General features: G+C 36.9%; 1 protein-coding gene across 1 annotated transcript in view; it reads left to right on the top strand.

Annotated features, from left to right (window-relative positions):
• The window catches only part of FKBP15 (FKBP prolyl isomerase family member 15), a 52,635-nt gene that overhangs the window by 8,273 nt on the left and 21,208 nt on the right, over positions 1-23,154 (top strand). Inside the window, exons 3-14 of the mRNA XM_069476681.1 lie at positions 4,793-4,877; positions 5,325-5,394; positions 7,260-7,334; positions 7,652-7,750; positions 9,962-10,111; positions 10,969-11,037; positions 12,173-12,319; positions 14,542-14,684; positions 15,517-15,574; positions 18,466-18,573; positions 20,814-20,916; positions 21,407-21,513. Coding sequence (XP_069332782.1) covers positions 4,793-4,877; positions 5,325-5,394; positions 7,260-7,334; positions 7,652-7,750; positions 9,962-10,111; positions 10,969-11,037; positions 12,173-12,319; positions 14,542-14,684; positions 15,517-15,574; positions 18,466-18,573; positions 20,814-20,916; positions 21,407-21,513 — 1,214 coding nt within the window. The remainder of the gene's footprint in view (positions 1-4,792; positions 4,878-5,324; positions 5,395-7,259; positions 7,335-7,651; positions 7,751-9,961; positions 10,112-10,968; positions 11,038-12,172; positions 12,320-14,541; positions 14,685-15,516; positions 15,575-18,465; positions 18,574-20,813; positions 20,917-21,406; positions 21,514-23,154) is intronic.

Here is a 23,154-nt window from a genome sequence, read left to right as displayed (position 1 = left end):
TTCCCACTGCCCCCCCCTTGGATTTGATTAATTTGCTAGGATGACTCACAGAACCCCGGGAAACATTTTTATACCTTTTCTGGCTTATTATAAAGGATTTTGTGAAGGATCCAGATGAACAGCCAGTTGAAGAGATGGATAGGGCGAGTTATGGGAGGAGGGTGGAGCTTCTGTGCCCTCTCTGGGTACCTCCCAGCACCTCCATGTGGTCAGCAACTCAGAAATTCATCAAATCTTGTTGTTGAAGTTTTTATAGAACTTGGTTCCCCTCCACTCCCTTTTCTGGAGGCCGGTGAGTGGGGCTGGAAGTTCTAACCCTTTAATCCTCTAATCACTTTGTCTTTCTGGTAATTGGCTATCTAGGAGTCCCTCTCTAAGTCACATTAGCATTGTTAAGCATTAGCATTGTTAAAAGCCAAAATGATAACAAATTTAGTTTTAAGACCTTACTTGGCTTTCATTTGCAATTCTAGAATTGGGCAATACCTTATTCTATGCAATAGAATGTTCCAGTGAGCTGAGCAGAGGAAGTAGGCTTTATAGGAAGAAAAGGGCTAAAGAAAGTAGAAACAGAACAAAAAAACTGTTGCTCATTTCAAAGTTTCCTTGTACAGGTTAAAGTAGAGGAGAATTTCTTATCATGCTGGCTAAAACTGGTTTATTTGGGGATTTGGCTGTTATCTCTCTCTCTCTCTCTTAGAAAGTCAGATAAACAACTTAGTTTTGGCTTGTTGATGTGGAACTTTAGAATGAGTAACTCTATTTTGATTTGGTCTGTTGGGCCTAGTGCAGGAGCTCAGTCCAAACCAATGGCCTCCTATAAATTTTATAATATTTAAAAACATAAACTCAGATATAATCAAAAGGGCTGAAAACAAAAGAAACTCCTATCATTCAGGCAATTCTGAGGGTTTTAGGAACTTCATGCAAGAACCAAATATACAACAAAAGATGTTCTTATCACCCTTATCACTTAGGAAATTACAAGGGATTTAGGAACTCTGTGTCCAGAACTGGGGACAGAGACAAAACATATTTCATATTGTACCACAGCCCATTGGCCCTTTATTTTTTGAATTGATTGTGATCTTTTTATTTTACATTTTATTTTTGTTTATTTATTTTTTTTTCCCATTGGCCCTTTACAGAAAATGTCTGCTGAACCCTGCTTTAAATGTTACCTGTCACTTTTGGCAACTTTGCTATAGGATGCTTCTCTTGTTCTCCAAGCCATAACCTGGCCATATTTCTAGTAGACTATGCTTCTACATTTCCCTGGCATATCTTTCCATCAACTGTGTGCTTCTGAGTTAAAGTGGTAGAGGTAAAATGAGTGTGGAGAAAAAGAAACAACCTTAGTCCCCTCCTGATGAAATGACTTGATTTTTTATTTTTAATTTTAATTTAATTTATTTTTTTTAGAGACAGGGTCTCACTATGTTGCCCAGGCTGGAGTGCAATGGCTATTCTCAGGTGCAATCATAGCACCCTACAGCCTCTAACTCCTGGGCTCAAGCAATCTTACTGCCTCAGCCTCCTGAGTGGCTAGGACTATAGGCGTGTGCCACAGTGCCCAGCTTACTTGATTTTTTTCAAAATCAGGAAGTAGCAAGTATGAGTTAGTTATATAAATACTTTTAAGCAGGGAACTATATAGACATTTCAACTTAAAATTTACCTATACATTCTTCTTTAGGCATTTACAAATAAAGGAGCAATACAGGAGACCCTCTATGTTTAAGGGAAATATATACATCTTTGTGGGGAAGATGGCTGCAGCATAGTTCTTGAATCTCTTCAAATCTTATTATAAAAACAGGCAGAGCAACAACCATATATAAAAACAAACCTACAGATACTATTTACAACAAAACCAATTGAAAGGTATCTTCACGAACCCCAAAATACAAGCAGGTGTAGAAAAACCACTCATAGCCACAAGTCTTGCATGGTATCAGCATTTGTATGGGAAAAAACAGGGAAGTAATGGGGTATCTGAATCTAAGAATGGGAGAACCCACAATAGCCAACAGGTGTTCATGGAAAGTATGGCAGGCCAAGCTGAGACTGGAAAGAGTTTTGCCCACTCTAGTTGTGGGTAAGTGCAGGGGGTTGAGGATGGGGACTAAAAGAGCTGGAGCAGTCTTGTTCCTATGAACTTTTGAAAGTCATCTACCTGGAAGGGTGACCTTCCAGGATGGGCCCACATTGAGAAGAACCTGCTGGGAATGGAATAGAGATTCAGGAGGTTAGGGACATTGGAGGAGAAGGAAAGAGAAAGTCCAGATGAAAGTAGAGATGGAAACAGAGTCAGGACTTCTCAGGAGGAAACCACCACATGTTTGACCCTTACACTAAAACAACAGTTGAGGGAGCTGTGAAGTTAGAAAAGCTACTCGGAACCATGCCTCCTCTGAAAGTTCAGAAAAACAGATTTCACATAAAAATGGCAATAGAAAATTATCAAAGTCCTATGTAAAGGTATTATAAGAACAAAGAGAGCAACAGAAAAATAACAACTAGACAGTGAAAGCTCTGTTTTGTGAGAATCTCTCTCACTGAATAGATCAAAACTATACCCGCCTATTTCAAAACAATGTTAAGAAAATGGGAAATGAAATGAGATCATAAATGAGAATTAGAAAATCTCAGAAGTAAGTAACAGGGCAGAGGTAAGAATTAGAAATATAAGAAAAATTATTTCAGGAGTGAAGAATAAACTGTTAATAGAAGGAACACAGGAATGAATAAACACAACAGATTTTGCCTAAGAGAAATAGCAAGTTAAAAGGAGGAAAACTTTAAAAAAAAATACAAGTAAAAAGTTAAGAGATAAAAACAATTCAAGAGAAAGTGACAAATATTGAAGATAGAAAGAAGATCCAACATATGGAATATATGTATATGTATGTATATATTCCCTGAAGAAGCAAACTATGATCTAAGAAAATTTGCTTGGGGGAAAAAAGATTCAAAACCACATGTTAAAAGAGGTCCTCCTGAGTGGGAAATTCAAGAATCTGAATAATACTGATTTCAGAGAGGAAGGAATGCTGAACGGATGAGAGGATCCCAGGATTTCTCATTGAGTGCCTATCCCTCTGGCAAAACACAAACAACTTTCCCTGTCCAGGGGATTAGATATGGAGATGTTGGCCCACATGCCCTAGGAAAAGCTGAACTAATGTGAAGGAGGATGTTAGGCTGACTTTGGGGAGACAGTAATTTTTCTCAGTGTTCTAGACTCTTCCTGATAACCTAACTCTGGTGTTACTTTTTTCTGCCATAGACAACTTATCAGGAGTTATATTACATACAACTGGAAAGTACTGATTGAATTAAAAACTATGTTGCAGAGTTTTACAAAACAGTAAGGAAAACGTGAATACCTTACTAGGAAAATCAGCAAACAACATAAATAGGGATTTCATTAAAAAACAAAAGAACTATAGAAAATGTTAAATTTCTGCTTCAATAAATGCACAGAAAACAACAATGGGATGGCATTGCCCTTTTCCTACTGCCCCCATCACATTAGTAAAGATATAAAAAGATAACTCCGTCTATTGGTAAGGGTACAAAGTAGCATGCTCACACTGTTGGTGGAAATATAAACTGCTATGGCATTTCTGAGGACATTTGGGCAGGATGTAACAAAACTTTAAAATGTTTTATATTTCTTCACCTCATAATTCTATTTTTAAGAATTTATTCTAAGAAAATAATCAGGGGCACATACACAAATGTGTGTTTTAAGGATATATTATATATAATAGAAAAAACTGAAAACAGTCCAAGGAAATGTCAAATAATTGGAAATTGGGTAAATTCTGGTAGAGTCATAATATAGTATTTTATGTAGCCACTAGAAAGCATTTTAAGGACTATTTTGTTTTTGTTTTGGAGACTTGTTTTGAAGAGTGTAGGGATATGCTTGTACTAAGTGAGAAAAAAGAGGATGTCAAATCTTATTATTAATTTTGTTTAAAAACTCAAAAAGCTACAGAGTTAATGTGTTTAGAGAAAGGACTAGGAATAATTACATCAGATTATCAACACTGTTTATTTTTGGGTAGTGGGATTGTAGGTCATTTTTATTTCCCTTATGTGTTTCTATATTTTCTAAATTTTCTACAATGCATTTGTACTCTTTAATCAGAAAAAAAATGTGTCCATACAAAAAAAAATAAACCAAACAAGAGTACTTTGGAAAATAAGTTCTTGGTTGTTAACGTCCATGACAATATTATCTTACTACTCTTCCATCAACACATTTACATAGTGAACATAAATATGTGATTTATTCTTAATATGCTATTTTAAAACATTAGTGTTACTCTATAGCACTTTGTGAAGTAATGGATATTATTTGAATAACATCCTAAATTTCCTGCCCTAGAAATAAAGGAAGGGGAAATAACCTTATTTTTATTTATTTTAGCTGTCAAAATATTAGAAAGGGAAAAGTAGGTGGAATATGACCTTGCTTTCTAGACCATGCTCCTTGTCCAGCTCGAAGACATCTTTGTTTGACATGTATGGTTTTGGAGTTGGAGTCAAGGGTTCTAGTCCTAGGCTTGTGTAATTGTGTAAGGCACTTGAATGCTTAGAGCCCATTTCTTCACCTCAGCCTAGGTGATAGGGCTGTTTTGTGGATCAAATGAGGGTAAGGGTCATGAAAGCATTGTAACACTAACTATAGGATGTAAAGAAGAATTTTAAAGGTAATTTGACAGTTAAAGATCAGTTTCAAGCAAGAAATGAATGACAGCTTTTTCTTCTTCATCTTCAGGAAATCAGTCAACACCAAAAACAGCACCAACCACCATGGGCACTTCTACAGTACTATATGCAACAGCAGTCCATGCGTATCGCTAGTAAGTAGCTGAGAAGAAACACTTTCTGAAATTTGGTGGAGAGGAGTACAGTTAAGCTCCTATCTTTTCTCTAAAAACCTCTGTTCATTGCAAAATGGTTACTCAGCCCTTTCATAGACAAAGTATCACTAGTACTTTTAACATTTAATTGGGAATTTCTGTGCACAAAACTTGAAGAGCCACTGTCTTGTCTGCTCTTTTTAGGAAGTAATTGTACCCTCAACAACTGTCAAAGCTTTCAAAGAAAGCCACTCCACTGAGATAGCATGAGTAGCATATTTAAAGAGTAAAGAAGTTGTATAAGGGCTTTAAATTATAAACTGCTCACCTATGTCCCTTTCCAGAGGCGGAATGACTAGATTCCCCACTTCTATATGGCAGGAAAGAAAGCTGGTTCTCCATAGTTTAGGGGAATATTAATACCTGATGTTTTTCTTGCTTCTGTAGCACAAATGGTCAATATGTAAAGCAGGGCAAATTTGGTGCTGCAGTCCTGGGGAACCACACAGCCAGAGAGGTGAGAATGCCCCCACGTCCCTTTTATATTCAAGTGTCCCAAATAATACCAGGGCGCTGGTTTTTATCTGGGCTTGCCCAGTGTTTTATTTGTCAGAGGAATGACTGTATTAAATGTGAGTTTGTAATATTGCATATATATATTTGCTTAACATTGTGCATTAAAACAAATCCAACCATTCAAAATATTTAAATTGGACCTTTGTGATATGGTCCTAGCTTAAGAACTTGGAGAGTCCCTCCACTTCTGGGAGTGAATTTTAATAATTTGTTTTTTGTTTGTTTCTTTCATTGTGGTATGTGCGAGGAGATATAGATATATATATAAAATTTGCCTTTTAACTGTTCTTAAGTGCATAATCCAGTAACATTAATTACATTCACGGTATTGAGCAATAATCACTGCTCTCTGTTTCCACTTTTTCATCATCTCAAACAGAAACTGTAACCATTAAGCAATAATCCTCCATTTCCCTTTTTCCCATCCCTGTATAACCTCTAATCTACTTTCTGTTTCTGTGAATTTGCCTATTCTAGATACCTCATATAAGTAGACTTATACAGTATTATCTTTTTGTGACTGGGCTATTTCCTTTGGCATAATATCCTCAAAGTTTATCCATGTTTTAGCATATATTAGTACTTCATTCCTTTTCACGGCTGAATCATATTCCATTGTATGCGTATACCACATTTCGTTTATCCATTCAATAGCTGATGGACACATATTGTTTCCACTTTTTGGCTATTGTGAATAATGGTGCAATAAACTTTGACATTCACATATATGTTCAAGTTCCTGTTCTTGGTTTTTTTTTGGTATATGTGAGGGGTGGAATTGCTGAGCCATATGGTAATTATATGTTTAGCTTTTTTTTTTTTTTTTTTTTTTTTTGAGACTGGGTCTCCTGTTGCCCTGGCTAGAGTGCAGTGGCGTCATCATAGCTCGCTGCAACCTCAAACTCCTGGGCTCAAGCAATCCTCCTGCCTCAGACCTCCCAGTAGCTGGGACTATAGGCGTGTGCCACCATGCCCTGCTAATTTTTCTATTTTTTATAGAGATGGGGTTTCCCCTCTTTATTCAGGCTGGTCTTGAATTCCTGGCCTCAAGCATTCATCCTGCCTTGGCCTCTCAAAGTGCTAGGATTACAAGCGTGAGCCACTGCATCCAGCCCTATGTTTGTCTTTTTGAGGAACAATCAAATTGTTTTATATTGATTGATTTCTAAATGTTAATCCTAGCCTTGAATTCCTGGGTAAACCACATTTAGTTGAATATATTTGCATCTCTGTTTGGGGGACATTGGTGAGTAAAAGAAGTAAGACAAAAGAGTATACACTGTATAATCCCATTTATATAAATGTAAGAGTTGTAAAGTTAATCAGTGATAGAAATCAGAATGGTGGTTACCTCAGGGTGGGGATTATTAACTAGGAAGGGGCATTTCTGGAGTATTGGAAATGCTCTGGTTTTTTTAATTTGGTTGGTGGTCACATGGATGTATATTTTGTAATATATTAATATGTGTGAAAATTGAATTGTACATTTTAGATTTATGACTTTCCTATATGTTTTTCCTCAATTTAAAAAAAAGGTCCATTTTAAGTAACCAGTTACTATCTCTAAATGACCCCTCGTATAAATGAAAACACCAACAAAATAAAGACATTACCAATTACATTTATGGAGTAAGGCCAAAACAAGAGATTAAAATGGATAGTGAAAAGATATCATTTAAAGATCTAAGCATTAAGGGATGAACAGATTTTGAATTGTATAGCTATATAAAGCATAACCACTGACATCTGTATTGCTTTTTAACTTCTGTTCTCTTTTTTATCCTGTCCATCTTTGCTGGAGTACAGTATAGGATTCTTCTTTATATCAGTCAGCAACAGCCAGTCACTGTTGCTAGGATTCATCTGAACTTTGAGCTAATGGTAAGACTTCCTCATATTAGAATCATTAGCTCCTTTGGGATAGGTTTACAGGAAGGATTAGTCTGAATGTATGTAGTAGAAATTAGATCCGGTGCTTCAGCCCTGGGTGTCATTGTGGGAATCTAACAGTGCCTCTCAGAAAGGTCTGTTGGTTTCTTTTGGGAGTGTGGACTAAGGAGTGGTTGGTGGAAGATGGGAGAGAAGAAGAAAGGTCCCTGATACCTCTCTTTGGGTCCACCTTAGTCAGATTTAGGCAGTCAGATTTATCTGGTATGCTGCTTATGGATGAGTTATCTTAACATTTCTCTTTTCCCTAGGTTCGGCCCAATAACTATAGCACCTTTTATGATGACCAGAGACAAAACTGGTCCATCATGTTTGAGTCGGAAAAGGCTGCTGTGGAGTTCAATAAACAGGTGATACCATCTTACTCTTCCTGTGAAAAACCAGAATATGTGTGTGGATTTCCCTTAATTTTAGGAAAATATATGGAAAAACCCATAATCTGCCATATTTTGTTAGCAACAAGCATAGAAAACCCACTAAGGGCCAGACATGGTGGTGTGTGCCTGTAGTCCTAGCTACTTGGGAGGCTAACGTGGAAGGATTGCTTTAGGCCAGGAGTTTGAGGCTGCAGTGATCCATGATCGGGCCACTGCACTCCAGCCTGGGCAACAGAGCGAGACCCTATCTCAAAGACAAACAAACAAAACCTACAAAATTTGTCACTTGAGCTATTGTATGATTTCAAGAAAATAGTAGGAATGTTGATTGAAATTGCTTGACAATGAGACGTTTTAAGAGAAAAAAAGGCTAAATGTAAATTTAATGAAAACATTTTCTACTATATAAATTATTTTAAGGAATAAATAAAACTGTCTTTTTAAAATTTTTATTTTTCTATTTGTCACTGTGGTAGTTAAAACTATCTTTTAAAAATAGTGTTTTCAAAGAACTTTTAAAGTTGCTACATACTCATAGAAATTTAGAAAAGCATTTTTTTAAAAAAAATCACTTGTAATCTTACTACCCAAAGTAACCACTGTTAACATGTTATATTTCCTTTTTTCCTATGCATAATATATTCAACAGTTCTGTATCTTGCTTATTTTATTTAAAAATGCACAACGTGTCTTTTTCTATCTCCTGAAAAATTATTTGGAAATATTTTTTGAATACTGCATAATATGGATGTTGTCTTAGTACAAGCTGCTATAACAAAGAACCACAGACTAGATGGATTATAAACAACAGAAATGTATTTTTCATAGTTGTGGAGGCTGAAAGTCCAGGATCAGGTGCCAGTATGGTTGGGTTCTGGTGAGGTCTTCTTCTAGGTTGCAGACTGCTGTCTTCTTGTTGTATCCCCACATAGCAGAAAGAGGGCAAGAGAGCTCTCTGGGTTTTCTCCTTTATAAGAGCTCTAATCCCATTCATGAGGGCTCCACCCTCACTACTTACCCGCCAAAAGCCCCATCGCCTAATACTATCTTACTGGGAATTAGGATTTCAACATAAGAATTTTGGAGAGGCACATTCAGTCTATGACAGATATTCCAGATATAATCATTCCCTACTTCTAGGCATTTAGATTTTCTGTCTCTGCAGTAAATGGTAGTGTAGTGAGCACTTTTTAAAAATATAAGTCTGTATCCTTTTTCCCCCTTCATATTTCCTTAGGCTTTATTTCTATATAAGTGAATGACTGGGTCAGAGTCCAGATATTTTTAGGTTCTGAATACACCTTGGCATGCTGCTTTCCAGAAAGATGGTGCTATTTCACACCCATGTCAATTTTCTCATCATACCTTTGGCAGCATTTAGAATGATCCTTATTTTCTTTTACTCTTATTCACTTGGTAAAAAATGATATCTCATTATTTTAGTTAGCATTTATTTGATTGTAATAATGAAACTTTTTAAAAAAAAATGAGTAGCAAATTTCTAATGTGTACTATATTAAAATATGGACTATAGAATAATTTTTCACAAAGATGTATCTGATTCCTTTGTTTAAGATTTGTACTAAGATAATATATCCAAATCTGTAGGTAGTAGTGATGTGAGTTCTGGGAATATGACATGATTTTTAAAGGGCCTTCTTTCTAGTGTATTTTCTTTAGAGGTATCTTTTGAAATTTTTTAGAAGTTCCCCTTTCTTCCATTGGTTCCCAAACACTGAAACAGTAAATCAATATAGTAATCATAGCTAATGGTTATTGAGTGCTTATTGAGTTACTGAGTGGTTATTATTTGCCAGGTATGTTGCCAAGTACTCTACTTGTAATTAGCTCACTTGATTTTCATAACCACCATATGAGAAATGTGAAGCTTTTATCTCCATTTTACAAATGAGGACTTTTGAGTACATAGAGATTCAGTTATTTGGCCCAGTTCACAAAGTTAATATGTGGCAGTGCCTGGATCTGTACCCAACATTCTGACTCCAAAACCATACTCTGAGGCACATTGATTCCTACCAAGATTACTGACTTTGGGATGGTTTACTTCTAAACATGTAATCTGGTTTTCTTCAGTGGATGTAGCTGTTTGGGAAAGAGCAGTAGCAATAATAAAATGAGTACTTATTGGGCTAAAATTAATGCTGCCTGGATTTTGTCTTGTAGGTGTGCATTGCCAAATGCAACAGCACCTCTTCCCTGGATGCAGTGCTCTCCCAGGACCTCATTGTGGCAGAGGGCCCTGCTGTAGAAGTAGGAGATTCGTTGGAAGTGGCCTATACTGCCTGGCTCTTTCAGAATCATGTGCTGGGCCAGGTAAGAAAATGTACCCTGCAAGTTTTTTTTATAACTTAAATAGCATGAAGGCTATTCACAGTGAGGATATTATTACTGTGAATTGCTGCTATTGTCAAATAGAAATTTTTTAGGACCCCTGCTTTAGTCATTACAACTGCTTTTGAGGCATATTATAAAATGTTAATGTGTAAAATCTGCTCAATGCCACCCTTTCCTACCCCAAGGACTATTTTTGCTAATTGTTCATGTGTACATCTTGTCCTCTTACACCAGTTTTAAACTTCAATATATTCTTATGGGATTATGTCTTAAAAGTTACTTTTAGACCCTTCTCAGTTTTTCTTATGGTAGATGCTGTAAATATGTTGAGCTTTTTGTGTTTTAATATTATTAAGCCCTCAAAAGCAATACAGTATAAGAGAAAGATCTTTAGACTATGAGTTTTTAAAAAACATGGATTTAAGTCTCAATTTTATCCTAATTTGACCTTGATCAAGTCAGTTAAGCTCTTTATTTTTTTCCTATTTGTGAATGGTGGTTAACGATCCTTACTCTGCTTTCGTGGTAGGATTGGTGTCAACATCAGATAAGATCATTTATTTAAGAATGCTTTATAGATGAAAAGTGCGTAAATACATGGTGGTAGAGATATGTTTTTTAAAAACCTGGAAAATCATTGTTTCAGAGATAATGTGATAATACCCTTTAGCCATGATGTGGTCTCATCTTTTCAGGTCCTTTAAAACTATTTTGTTAGTATATTTGGTATTCCCTATTCCAGAAGCACTGTGCTTGTATGTAATTAGTTGAATATCATAATGATTCTTATTATTTTTGAAATTGGCTGACCTCATTTACTTTTTATCAAATTGCAGGTTTTTGACTCCACTGCTAACAAAGATAAACTGCTTCGCCTGAAATTAGGATCAGGAAAAGTCATGAAGGTAAAGGCTTGGCTGTGTTTTTGTGTGGCTTTATCAGTTGCAGTGGGCTTTAGATTCAATTTTGTGGAATTTTTCTAACCTGAATATATTTTCTGAGAGTCTGGAAATGCTTGGTTGAAAAATAGGAGGGGAAAAACATGTTACATTATCTGCGTTTGGGAGATTTTTATCTATGAGACACTATGAAGATGGGTACATATGTTTCCTATATTCCCTACCCTTTCTTTTCATCCTGTGACTCTGGGAGAGTTATGACATCCTTCCTGTACCCTAACAAGGAAAAAGATGAAACTTGTTCTTCTAGAAGTGTCATGATGAGTAGATTCTTATCTGTCTGAATTGCTTTGAATCAACATGTCCCTGTCCCCGTGGGAGGCAACTATGAGGACACAGCAGGAGGAGCACTGGGATTGGAATCTGAGGACCTGGGTTCACATTGAGTTGTTTTTCTTTATCAACTGCACAGGTGTCTTATAAAATAGAGTATTTTACACATGTGGGTATCATGTATGCATCACATACTGATGCATTGTGCTGTACTCATTCATCTGGGTGGAAAAAAGGTTTTCTCCATTGCTTTGTTTATGACTGCTTTTCCCAGAATCCTTTGGAGACTTTGTCCTGTAGATCATGACAGTTAACGGCATGATCTTTGAAGCTAGGCAGATCTGGTGTTGAATCTTAGCTTAACAACAGCTTACTAACTGTATGATCTTGGGCTAGTTACTTAAGCTCCACCATCCTCGGTTTTCTCATCTGTGAAATGAGGATAATGCCGTCAACCTTGTGAGGTTATTTTGAGAACTAAACAAGATAATGCATGTAAAGCACGTAGCACAGTACCTGGAATAATGTGCTTAATAAATGATAGCCTTTATTTCTTTCTTATTGTGATTCTTTTATTCTCCCCATTTTCTCTCATCATCTAAGAAAAGTATATTTCATATGCCAGCTTTTACATGATTTAGATGCTGTATTCTAGATATTCTTATATACATGGGGTGATAGTTGAACTTGACCCCTGGAGGCACTGACTAAACCTGAAGGTGTGGATAAGTGAAACTTGATGCTCCTGTACTTGTCTTATGAGGAGCTTCTTGTCTGATGAGCTGTTTCCCATCTCTGCTTCCTACAGAGCTGGGAGGATGGAATGCTGGGCATGAGAAAAGGAGGGAAGCGGTTGCTTGTCATCCCTCCAGCCTGTGCTGCTGGCTCGGAAGGGGTAATAGGCTGGACTCAAGCAGCGGACTCGATCCTGGTGTTCGAGGTGGAGGTCAGGCGGGTGAGTGAAACTGCTGTGTTGTGTTTGATGAGTCCTCTGTCTCTTTGCTAGTTAAGTAGAGTGAATAAACAAATGAATATGTTTGGAAACCAGGTTCTGACGACATAGATTTCATTTTAAAAGTAGAAACAGAATAGTTGGAAAGAACAATAGCCCTGGAACCTAAAGACCAAGAAAGGGGGAATAAAATGTATTTATTGCCAATGAACCATACACTTAAAAATGGTAAAGATGTAAATTATATATGTGTATATTACCTCAATAAAAAAATAAATTAATTTTAAAAAAAGAACAAGTTTATGTCCTTCCTGGCTCTCTATTCAGAGTTTAGAAGAGGTTATGACGTTGAGTAAATCACTTCTGCACACTGAGCTTCTTTTTATTTTGTCTATAAAATAGTGACTTCTGTCCAATGTATATACCTTTTTTCTTAGTAAGTCCATGGCTACAAATTTATTCTATTGATATATTTATATAAGGATACAAAAATATATATGTATGTATTTTCCTCCCTCTGCCATGTTGTGATCATAAAAAACTGGCAACAACCTAAGTGTCCACCATTAAGAGACTGGTTAAATTATGTTTTTTCATAGAGTGGTCTTTTGTGGAGCTCATAAAGAATATTCAAAATCCATTATTACGTGAAGGAAGCAAGTTGCAGAACAGGATAGTATGATCTCGTGTATGTGTCTGTGTATATATACACACAGTCATATGTACATATATGTGTATACACATACTCACATAAAAGATACATATATGCCCATATATTAATAGATATTTCTGGAAGCTTTAAAAGACACGATTAAAGGTGTTTTTTTTTTTTTTTTTTTTTTTTTCTGGAGAATGGACATGGAATTCAGAAACTTTTGCCTTTTAGCATTATGTCTTTTGTACCATCTAAAAATATTATCATAAATATATATAATTTCTATAATAGAACTGCAACAAGTTGTAGTTAATTAACTTAATACTACTCCTTATCCCCCAAATGACCCTATTTGCTTTACACTGTGATTACTAAGTTCAAATGTGATAGTGTTTGTGTCTATAAACTATAAAATACCATATAAATAAGGAATATTATGATCATCTTCATTGTGGCTGTTCCTGCCACAGAGAAAGGATATGCCTTCCTTCTCAGTGACACTTTTCTAACTGGACACCCTTATCTCTGCTGGGCCACTCTAGCCCTTTTTCCATGGCACAATCTCAGCTGCCTTTTTTCTTTTCTTTTTTTCATTCCCACAGCTATTGTATTCTGTCTGAATTTTCCTTTGAGTTTGAAGAAATCATGGCTGTTGATAGATAATAAACCAGTGTGAATCTACCAAGATTGGTGGTATTTTGTAAACAAAAGACAAAATTTTCTTTTTTCTTTTCTTTTTTTTTTTTTTTTTTTTGAGACAGTCTGGCTCTGTCACCTGGGCTAGAGTTCCATGGTGTCAGCCTAGCTCACAGCAACCTCGAACTCCTGGGCTCAAGTGATTTTCCTGCTTCAGCCTCCCAAGTAGCTGGGATTACAGGTGCATGCCACCACGCCTGGCTAATTTTTCTATTTTTAGTAGACATGGGGTCTCACTCTTGGTCAGGCTGGTGTCAAACTCCTGACGTCAAGCAATCCTCCCACCTCGGCCTTGGCCTTCAAAATTTATCCAACAGTTTAACTTCTGGGAATTTACACTTTGGAAATACTTAAGATTATATGCAAAGATACAGATATAAAGCTATTCATAGAAGAATTGTTTATGATAAAATGAGCTAAATGTACAACAGTGAGGAATTGGTGAAATATTAATATATTTTATAATAGCATGAGTATTTATGACTTTGGTTCCTAAAATCCTTTGGAGACTTTCCTATAGATCATAGCATTAAAAAGCTGACCCTTGAAGCTATACATACTCTTCAGTAGTTAAAAATAATGTTGTAAATTAATATCTAGTGACTTGGAAATACATTAACATGTCAGTGAGTGAGCAAAACAGGTTAAAAAACAGTATGGTCCAGTTTTATAAAAAAACATGTATACATATACACAGGTGATAATAATGGTAGTTGAGTTGCAGGTGATTATTACTTTTATCCTTTTGCCTAGTTACATTTTCTGATTTGCCTACCATGAACTGATAATGACTTATGTAATAGAGAACAAGTGAAATGAAAGGAGGAGGAAGGATATTTGTAGCCTGTTCTACCTGTGGTGGCTCTTTCCCTAGGTGAAGTTTGTCAGAGATTCTGGCTCTGATGGGCACAGTGTTAGTTCCCGGGATTCTGCGGCTCCTTCTCCCATACCTGGTGCTGACAACCTCTCTGCTGATACTGTTGTGTCACCACCCACATCGGTGCCTTTCAAATCAGGGTAAGGTACTGGGGTTGTATCAAGTACTTCTGTTATTCATAAGAATGATTCTTGAAGGGGTTCAGAAATAGGGATATTAAAAATAAAAATAATTTTAAATAACTGGAAAAAATGGAATCAGGGAGATTGGGAAAATATTTGCATCAGATTTTTCTGACAAAGCATTAATATTCATGGTCTATAAAAGCACCAACTCAGATAAGAATATCTGCAGAACTCTAGAAGGAAATTGATTGAGCAAAGGGCATAAATACAAAATATGTACCCATGTAAAATGTATAATAAATAATAAGCATTTGGATGGAAAGTCGTTCATCTTCACTAGCATTCAAATATTACACAAACTAAAGTGGAAATTCTGTTTTACAGCCATTAAGTTGACAAACATTTTTTTTTTTTTTTTTTGAGACAGAGTCTCTCACTTTGTTGCCCAGGCTAGAGTGAGTGCCGTGGCGTCAGCCTAGCTCACAGCAACCTCAAACTCCTGGGCTCAAGCGATCCTCCTGCCTCAGCCTCCCGAGTAGCTGGGACTACAGGCATGCGCCACTATGCCCGGCTAATTTTTCTATATATATATTTTTGGTTGTCCATATAATTTTTTTCTATTTTTAGTAGAGACGGGGTCTCGCTCTTGCTCAGGCTGGTCACAAACTCCTGAGCTCAAGTGATCCTCCCGCCTTGGCCTCCCAGAGTGCTAGGATTACAGGCGTGAGCCACCGCGCCCGGCCTAAGTTGACAAACATTTTAAAAAACAATTTGTTTATCTAGTATAACCTGGACTTGTGATTATGGATTTTATTTTTATCTCAGAGTATATCTTATTTGCTTTCAGGGAACCAGCTCTTCGTACCAAATCTAACTCCCTCAGTGAACAGCTTATGATGAATACAGTAAGTATAAGAGTCTATCTCCCTCTTCCCGAGTGTGCTGAGGTTTCCAGTGCCTAGCATATAGAAGGTTAGACCAAAAAAAAAAAAAAAGTTGAGTACTTTATTCATTTCCTCTTACTTAGGAGTCAGTGTAAGTTAGCCTGGCTTCTTCATAGCCAGACTTGGGTTCAAATCTTGATTCTTAATAAACATGTGTCTTTGAGGAAATTATCTAACTTCTCTGATCCTTAGCTTCTTCATTATTAAAATGGAAATAATTCTCACAGCCCCCTTATACATCTTCCTGTGAAGATTAGAGATATTTGTAAAGCTTTGCGCTCAGAGCTATGCATATATCTTTAATAAGTGGTAGCTAGGATTATTATTAGGAGGATAGTGTTAGATTGGGGGAGGAACCTTTCAGTTAAAGTACATTTCAATTTTAGAAATATTATTTATTCAAAGAGGAATATGTTAGTGGTTAATCCTAGACTCTCTCTGGTACTTACTTTCTGTGACCTTGAGTAACTTCCCTAAACCTAAGGTTTATTTCCTCATCTATAAAATGGAGACATTGCCTATCTCTAAGAGATTTTATGACTTTTTTTTTTTTTTTTTTTTTTTTTTTGAGACAGAGTCTCGCTCTGTTGCCTGGGCTAGAGTACCGTGGCAGCAGCCTAGTTCACAGCAACCTCAAACTCCTGGGCTCAAGTGATCCTCCTGCCTCAGCCTCCTGAGTAGCTGGGACTACAGGCACGTGCCACCAAGCCTGGCTAATTTTTTCTTTTTTTTTCTTTTCTTTTCTTTTTTTTTTTTTTAGTAGAGATGGGGTCTTGCTCTTGCTCAGGCTGGTCTCATATTCTTGCTCTCAAGCGATCTTCCCACCTTGGCCTCCCAGAGTGCTAGGATTACAGGTGTGAGCCACCTTGCCTGGCTCAGGCCATGACTTTTAAATAAAATGATGCCCATGGAGTTTTTAGTATAGTGTCTAGCGTATTGTAAGAGCTCAATAAACATTAGCTCTTGTTATTATCGTAATTACTGCTAATACTACATATCTTTACACTTTCATTCTCTCAGAGGAATTTGGTACTAATTTACCAACTAATTGACTTTGAGCAGGTCACTGGGCCTCTTTGTTTCCCATCTCTAAGATGAGAGTGCCAGCATACCTTTTTTAGTAAAATTTGAATTTGAATGCCTTAAGGAAGGATGGATGTGGTAGTTTGCTGCTGCGCTGCCTTGTCTGTGAAGGCTTCTGAGTTTGTAGCATATGCCCTGTGGCCTTCACCTACCACACTGGGAAACAGAATAGGTGCATGGGTTGAAATTGATGCTTAATATCTCTCCAACTCTAGTTTACTTGTTTATATTCAGCCCAAAGCAAGAATTATTAAGCAAATAATTGATCTGATATGTGTAAAAAGTGATCTCCTAAACTCAGAAGATTAAACCAAAGGATCAGAAGAAAATTGAAAAAATAATCTCAGATCTTTGAGTAGCCACAAAAATTGTCCAGTATTGGTTCCATTGTATTCTCTAGTCATAACTACTCTTGTCACGTGTTTCTAAGCCTCAGTAACTTCTGGTAGCCTGGTGATCTCCAACTTTTTTCTTTTTCTTTTCTCTTTCTCTGTCTCTCTCTCTTTTTTTTTTTTTTAAAACAATTTTGTGTTTTTAAATTGAGGCAAAATCCACATAAGATAAAATTAACTATCTTTCTTTTTCTTTTTCTATTTAAGTTTTTATTTTCTGTTTTGAATAGGTAATTACATTCATATGGCACAATTGTCAAAACAATATAACAAGATCTACATTGTGAGGACTCACTCCTATTCCTGTCCCCATCTTACCTAGTCCATCTCACACCCCTTAGGTAACTGCTTTTATTAGTTTCTTATGTATTCTTTCAGATTCTTTCAATGTTTCTTTATGCAGGTGCACACAGATAGGAATGTATATTTTACTCCTCCTTTTTTTTACACACAAAAAATAGCATGCTATATGTTTATTATGCACCTTACTTTTTCCATATAATACATATAAAGCATAATGTCTTTCATGTTAGTATATAGACAGCTTCCTCATTCTTGTTATAATTTGTAGATCAAGATATTCCATTGTGTATATGGTTTGTATAACAAGACCTTTCTTGATGTATCCAACTTTTTTTGATTATATACCTCCATTAGTTAAGAAAAAATGAGCACGCACTTCCAATATACGTCTATTGATAAATTATATACATAAAGCACTACCAATCCCTGTAAACAAACTTAATGTCTTACGTTTGTAGCTTAAAAATAATTCAAATGGAGGGTATGGTCATTTCTTTCTACACTGAACAGATCATCTCTGCATCTTCAGGTATATGTACTCTCCATTCTGAAACTACACTTTGGACTAGTTAATGGATACAGAAGCTTCTAGCACAAGGTCTAGTGTGTAGTCAATGGCAAGTTAGAATTACATGAACCTGAACAAAGATTTCCTGTTTCCTTCTTCCCACAAATCTCTTCTGAATATCTATCTACTGAATTGCTTCAGGCTTTTGAGAGTGTACTATCATCTAAAATGCCTCCCTCCTTAATCTCTCTACCTTAGTTTTTTATATGTAAAATGAGAATTATTATGCCTGGTTGGGAGACTTGATTGAAATGAGGTAATACATATGAAACCACTTTATCAATTCCAAACATGTAGGGAATTATTTTTACTGCTATTACTAATTGTGATCCATGTATACTTCTATGTAAGAAACCTTTAACTCCCATTTTCTGGAGGAAATAGTTTCAAATAGATATGGTAGGGGGATTTGTTGAAGGATTTGATGTAAGAACCAAAAGGATAACACTGCCTGAAGGTATTGAACCTTGCTCACAGTGATTTTTTTTACTTTCCTCTCTTTGTAGAGTCCTGATACAGTCAAGGCCAAGTTGATCTCTCGGATGGCTAAAATGGGCCAGCCCATGCTGCCCATCCTTCCACCACAGCTGGATTCCAATGACTCAGAAATTGAAGTATGTCCCCTTGGCTGAATTAGAATGAATAGTACAGATGGTGCCATTTTCTGTTCTTTTGGTTGAAATGATTACTTTTTCTGCTTTTAGCCCGGAATCATGTAAAGGGCTTGTAGGCAAAATGATACAGATTGCTGATGGTACATGTGTTTCTGCTGAGATTGGCACTTCCCCTAAGAGATGGAAGCAGTTCCGTACATTTACTAGAATCTCTATTGTCATAAAGATCATTCTTTAGGCAGCATGGTGCCCAATTCACAGCAGGTGTTCAATTTATATTAGTTGATTGAATGTTTAGATCCTTTTGGGAAACGCTAATCTTCCCACTGATGTTGCCTATTACTAAAGATCAAACTGCTATGTCTTTTGATTTTGTATGTGGTGGTTTTGTTTGTTTAATTTAAAAGTTCAAGAATTGAATTGAAATCAAATCTATCAATTTTGTCCCCTTGTTTCTTGCTTTTGACATTTTGCTTAGAAAGCCTTCCCACTTTCAGATATTACAAATATCATATATTTTAAAAAATATTTCATATTTAGATCTAAATTTTTAATTCATTTTGAATTTGGTGTGTGCTATGAAGTAACTTAATTTTAACTTAATTCTTTTTCCAATGCTTAGCTCCTTATTGAATAAAATCATCCTATCTCAATAGGATTGATATACATAACCAAGATCGATTTCTAAAATTCTTCCACTTCCATGTAAAATGAAGAAATGGTGATGCTCTTGAGAAAAATTTTCTGAAATAGGCTTTATATATTTTACAATTTTGGTTTATTTCTTCCTGGTAAAGCTCTAAGTATAGTGGATTTAACATTTTAAAGGAAGGTAGGATTTCTGAGGCTTATTGTTATAGGATTAATTTTTATCTGGTCTGGAAATGAAATTTGCATAAGATAATATTCTTATTAAAAACTTTATATGCTATTTATTCATTACAGAATAATTTAAAATTATAGATAAAGAAGAAATATACTTCACAAAAAGAGCGTTCTTCTTTATATATTGTTTTGTAACCTGATTTTATTTATTTATTTTTATTTATTTATTTATTTTTTTGAGACAGAGTCTTGCTCTGTCGCCCGGGCTAGAGTGCTGTGGCATTGACCTAGTTCACAGCAACTTCAAACGCCTGGGCTCAAGCAATCCTCCTGCCTCAGCCTCCCGAATAGCTGGGACTACAGGTGCTCGCCACCCACACCTGGCTAATTTTTTCTATTTTTAGTAAAGATGGGGTCTCGCTCTTGCTCAGGCTGGTCACAAACTCCTGAGCTCAAGTGATCCTCCCGCCTTGGCCTCCCAGAATGCTAGGATTACAGGCGTGAGCCACTGTGCCCAGCCTTGTAACCTCACTTTTTAACTTAAATTTATATCATAAACATTTAGTTAACATATATAATATAAGTAAATAAAGCAAAACATTGTTAGTTTAAAGGTAGCCCAGTGTTCTAATATATCAGTTTATCATAATTTCTTTCACTCTATTGTTAGACATTTAGGTTGGTTTAGAGCTGTAATGATCTAAAACTTGGATGCTTTTCCAGAAGAGAATATCATGGGACAAGGGGAAGTTCTAAATTAGTAAAAGAATGTCAAAGATACTTCATCCCTTGAACTATAGCATAGCAGATTACAGTCACTACATATTGTGTCTCAAGATTTTCTGTTTCTGTATGAAGTTGGAAGATTTAAAAATAACTTTATTTAGAGTTATAGCTTTGATTTTGTAAAAAGAAAGAATGGGGGGAAAACAGTCTAAAACTATAAAGCATGTTATGAGGTACAATGAATCCCACTCTATCTGATTTCCATTGAGTACCTTGAGGCCTGTGGAGATTATTTGGCAGAAGTGAAGAGGCTGGATTATTCCTTGCAAGAGACCCCTCTTTTGTGGGAACAGATTAGATCAGTTTCAAGGTAGCTACTGGTTTGGAAAATGATATATTCTAGAGAGCAGTTAGTTTACCTGCTTCAGAAAATAAAACATCAACAATTTAGGATATTTGTACAAATGAACTATGTTTAATTATTTGATATGATTTACAGGGAGAAGGGCATAGTAGAGTGCTTTCTCCCCACAACCCACACTCCAAACTCTTGGGTTTCGTTTCTTGCTTGCCTTTTCTTCTTCTTCTTTGGCTAGAAACCCTATTTTGGAAGCAAGTTTGAGGCAGTCAGCCTCAGTCTTCAGTGAAGGACTCATACATAGTAACCCAAACCTTCCTGCCTGTTTCAGGAGGTGAATGCTCTGCGAGGAGTTGGTCAGCCCATGGTGACTCCGTCCGTCCAGCCCTCTCTTCAGCCAGCCCATCCAGTGTTACCACAGATGACCTCGCAGGGTAAGAAACCTCTCTGAGCTCTGTGCCTTGATTTGGGTCAGCACCAAGATTATCATCACTGTTCCTTAAATTGTCAGGCTACATGGTTTTAGTACTGAAGACGGGACTAGAAATGTAAAAAACTTGTCAGTTAGTCCCTGGGTAGGGCGTTTTCAGACCTGGAGATATATTTGACCTGCTTGTTGTGATTTCTGCTGTGTTGCGTTGTCAGTTTTGGAAGTCTGCACTCAGCTATTGAGACATCTCCCTGCGTGTTATTCTGTGCTTCCTGTCAGCTGGTGGGATCATAGGGCTGGCTGAGTCAGAAGCACATGAGAACACCCAGTTTCCTTGCAGTGGCCCACATTGCTGAGATGCCAGTAGAGCTGGTTTTAGGAGACTAGGTGAGGAAAGTGGTAGAGTCTGAAGCATGATGGTATGTAGGTGCTGGCCCAGACTCATACCAAGAAGCAGGGATGGATAACAGTGAAAACATCTTGCTTTATCTTAGCACCTCAGCCACCTGTTTCTGGGCTCCAAGCACCTTCTGCTGCCTTAATGCAAGTTGCATCTCTCGATTCCCACTCAGCTGTATCTGGAAATGCCCAGTCCTTTCAGGTAACATTTTAAAACCATATCAATTATATGTTATAATTTCTTATAGTTCCAGTCAGTTGCCTTTCTTCTTCTTGCACAATTCATACAGTAGCAGTTCCCCAAAGTCAGAGTTTTGTCATTTTTTTTCCCTTCCTGAATCACCACTTTCTCATCTCTAAACCAGGCAAAGTATTACTTACCTTACAGGTTGTTGTAGAGATTAAAGGCAAGAACAACCAAAGCACCTGGTACAAGGCCTGGGCCTGGCACATGGTAAAGGTCCAATCAATGTTTGTTTCCTTTTCTTTCCATACATATCTAGTTGAGAGGTGTCTATTCATGTCTTCTGTGTTCTTTTCTATCAAAAGTTGACAGGCTAACATTCTGTACTATACTCAGCAGACAGGTTATGGGTCTAGGATGGAACTGTATGGGAAATAAAGCTGGACTCTGCTGTCTAGTTATCCTCCCAAAGTGATTTTTTAAAGAAGGTTTTCTTCCTGTTATCACAGAAGCAATGGTAGCAGCCTATCTGCCTCTGCTGACTCTTTGCCAGGGTAGTAAACTCTTTCTTCTGCTTCAACACACTCTCAATGATAACAGGGATTCACTTCCTCGCTGATTTTTTTTTTTTTTTTTTTTTTGAGAGACAGGGTCTTGCTCTGTCACCCCGGCTGGAGTACAATGGTGTGATCATAGCTCACTGCAGCCTTGAACTCCTGGGCTCAAGTGATTCTTCTGCCTTAGCCTCCTGAGTAGATGAGACTACAGGGTGTACCACTACACCTGGATATTTAAAAATTTTTTTTGTAGAGACAAGGTCTCACTATGTTCCTCAGGCTGGGCTCAAGTGATCTTCCCACCTTGGCCTCCCAAAGTTCTGGGATCATCGGTGTGAGCCTCCGCACCCAGCCCCTTGGTAATTCTTAAGGGAGAGGTGGGAGTGATGGTGGTTAGGCTGTGCCCCATTAGGATGGGGAGTATCAAAACTGACATAAGTCCTATTATTGCCCTCTTTCTACTTACCCCTCTACCCCTCCGTGGAGAATAACTATCCTATACACTAAGACTTTTTTTAATGGATGGATAGTTATATCTGTCCCTGAAAATGAGCTAGATTTCCTTATTTCAAGGAAGAATAGCCATCCTTTTATCTGCCAAGCACATAACTTACCAGCTATTAAGAACTTTACCTATATTGCTTCATTTAGTCCACACAGCAGCCCTATGAAGTGATATTATTATACCTTCATTTTACAGTTAAGGTGACTGAGGCTCAGAGGAAAATGAGAGCCCTTGGTCGCACAGATAAGCATCAGACTCTAGCATGGAAGAGGCATTCTTTGCAAACTGGCAGATTTGGTTTAGAATCTCAGTGAATACTTTGTCTTCTAACTCAATGGAAATCTAACAGTATAATTGGTTTTAAAATTTCTTAGACAAGAGGCCTGATAGCAGGAACTTAATTCCTACTTAATTAAATCATATCTCTAGAGGACTGGCTAGTGACCCAAGATACCCTTCACTCATTTTCTGAGTAGGACTTCGGTGACTGAGTTCCGCTGGGTTACATAGATAACTCCCTTGCTGAGGATCTTACCCACTGCCAAACCCTGATCTCGCTCATCTCCAGCTTCAATGAGTTTGAGGCTCCTCCCAGCT

The sequence above is a fragment of the Eulemur rufifrons genome, chromosome 7, assembly GCF_041146395.1.
Source record: "Eulemur rufifrons isolate Redbay chromosome 7, OSU_ERuf_1, whole genome shotgun sequence".
In the NCBI taxonomy this organism is placed as follows: domain Eukaryota; kingdom Metazoa; phylum Chordata; class Mammalia; order Primates; family Lemuridae; genus Eulemur; species Eulemur rufifrons.
This window is presented reverse-complemented; position numbering and strand designations above follow the sequence as displayed.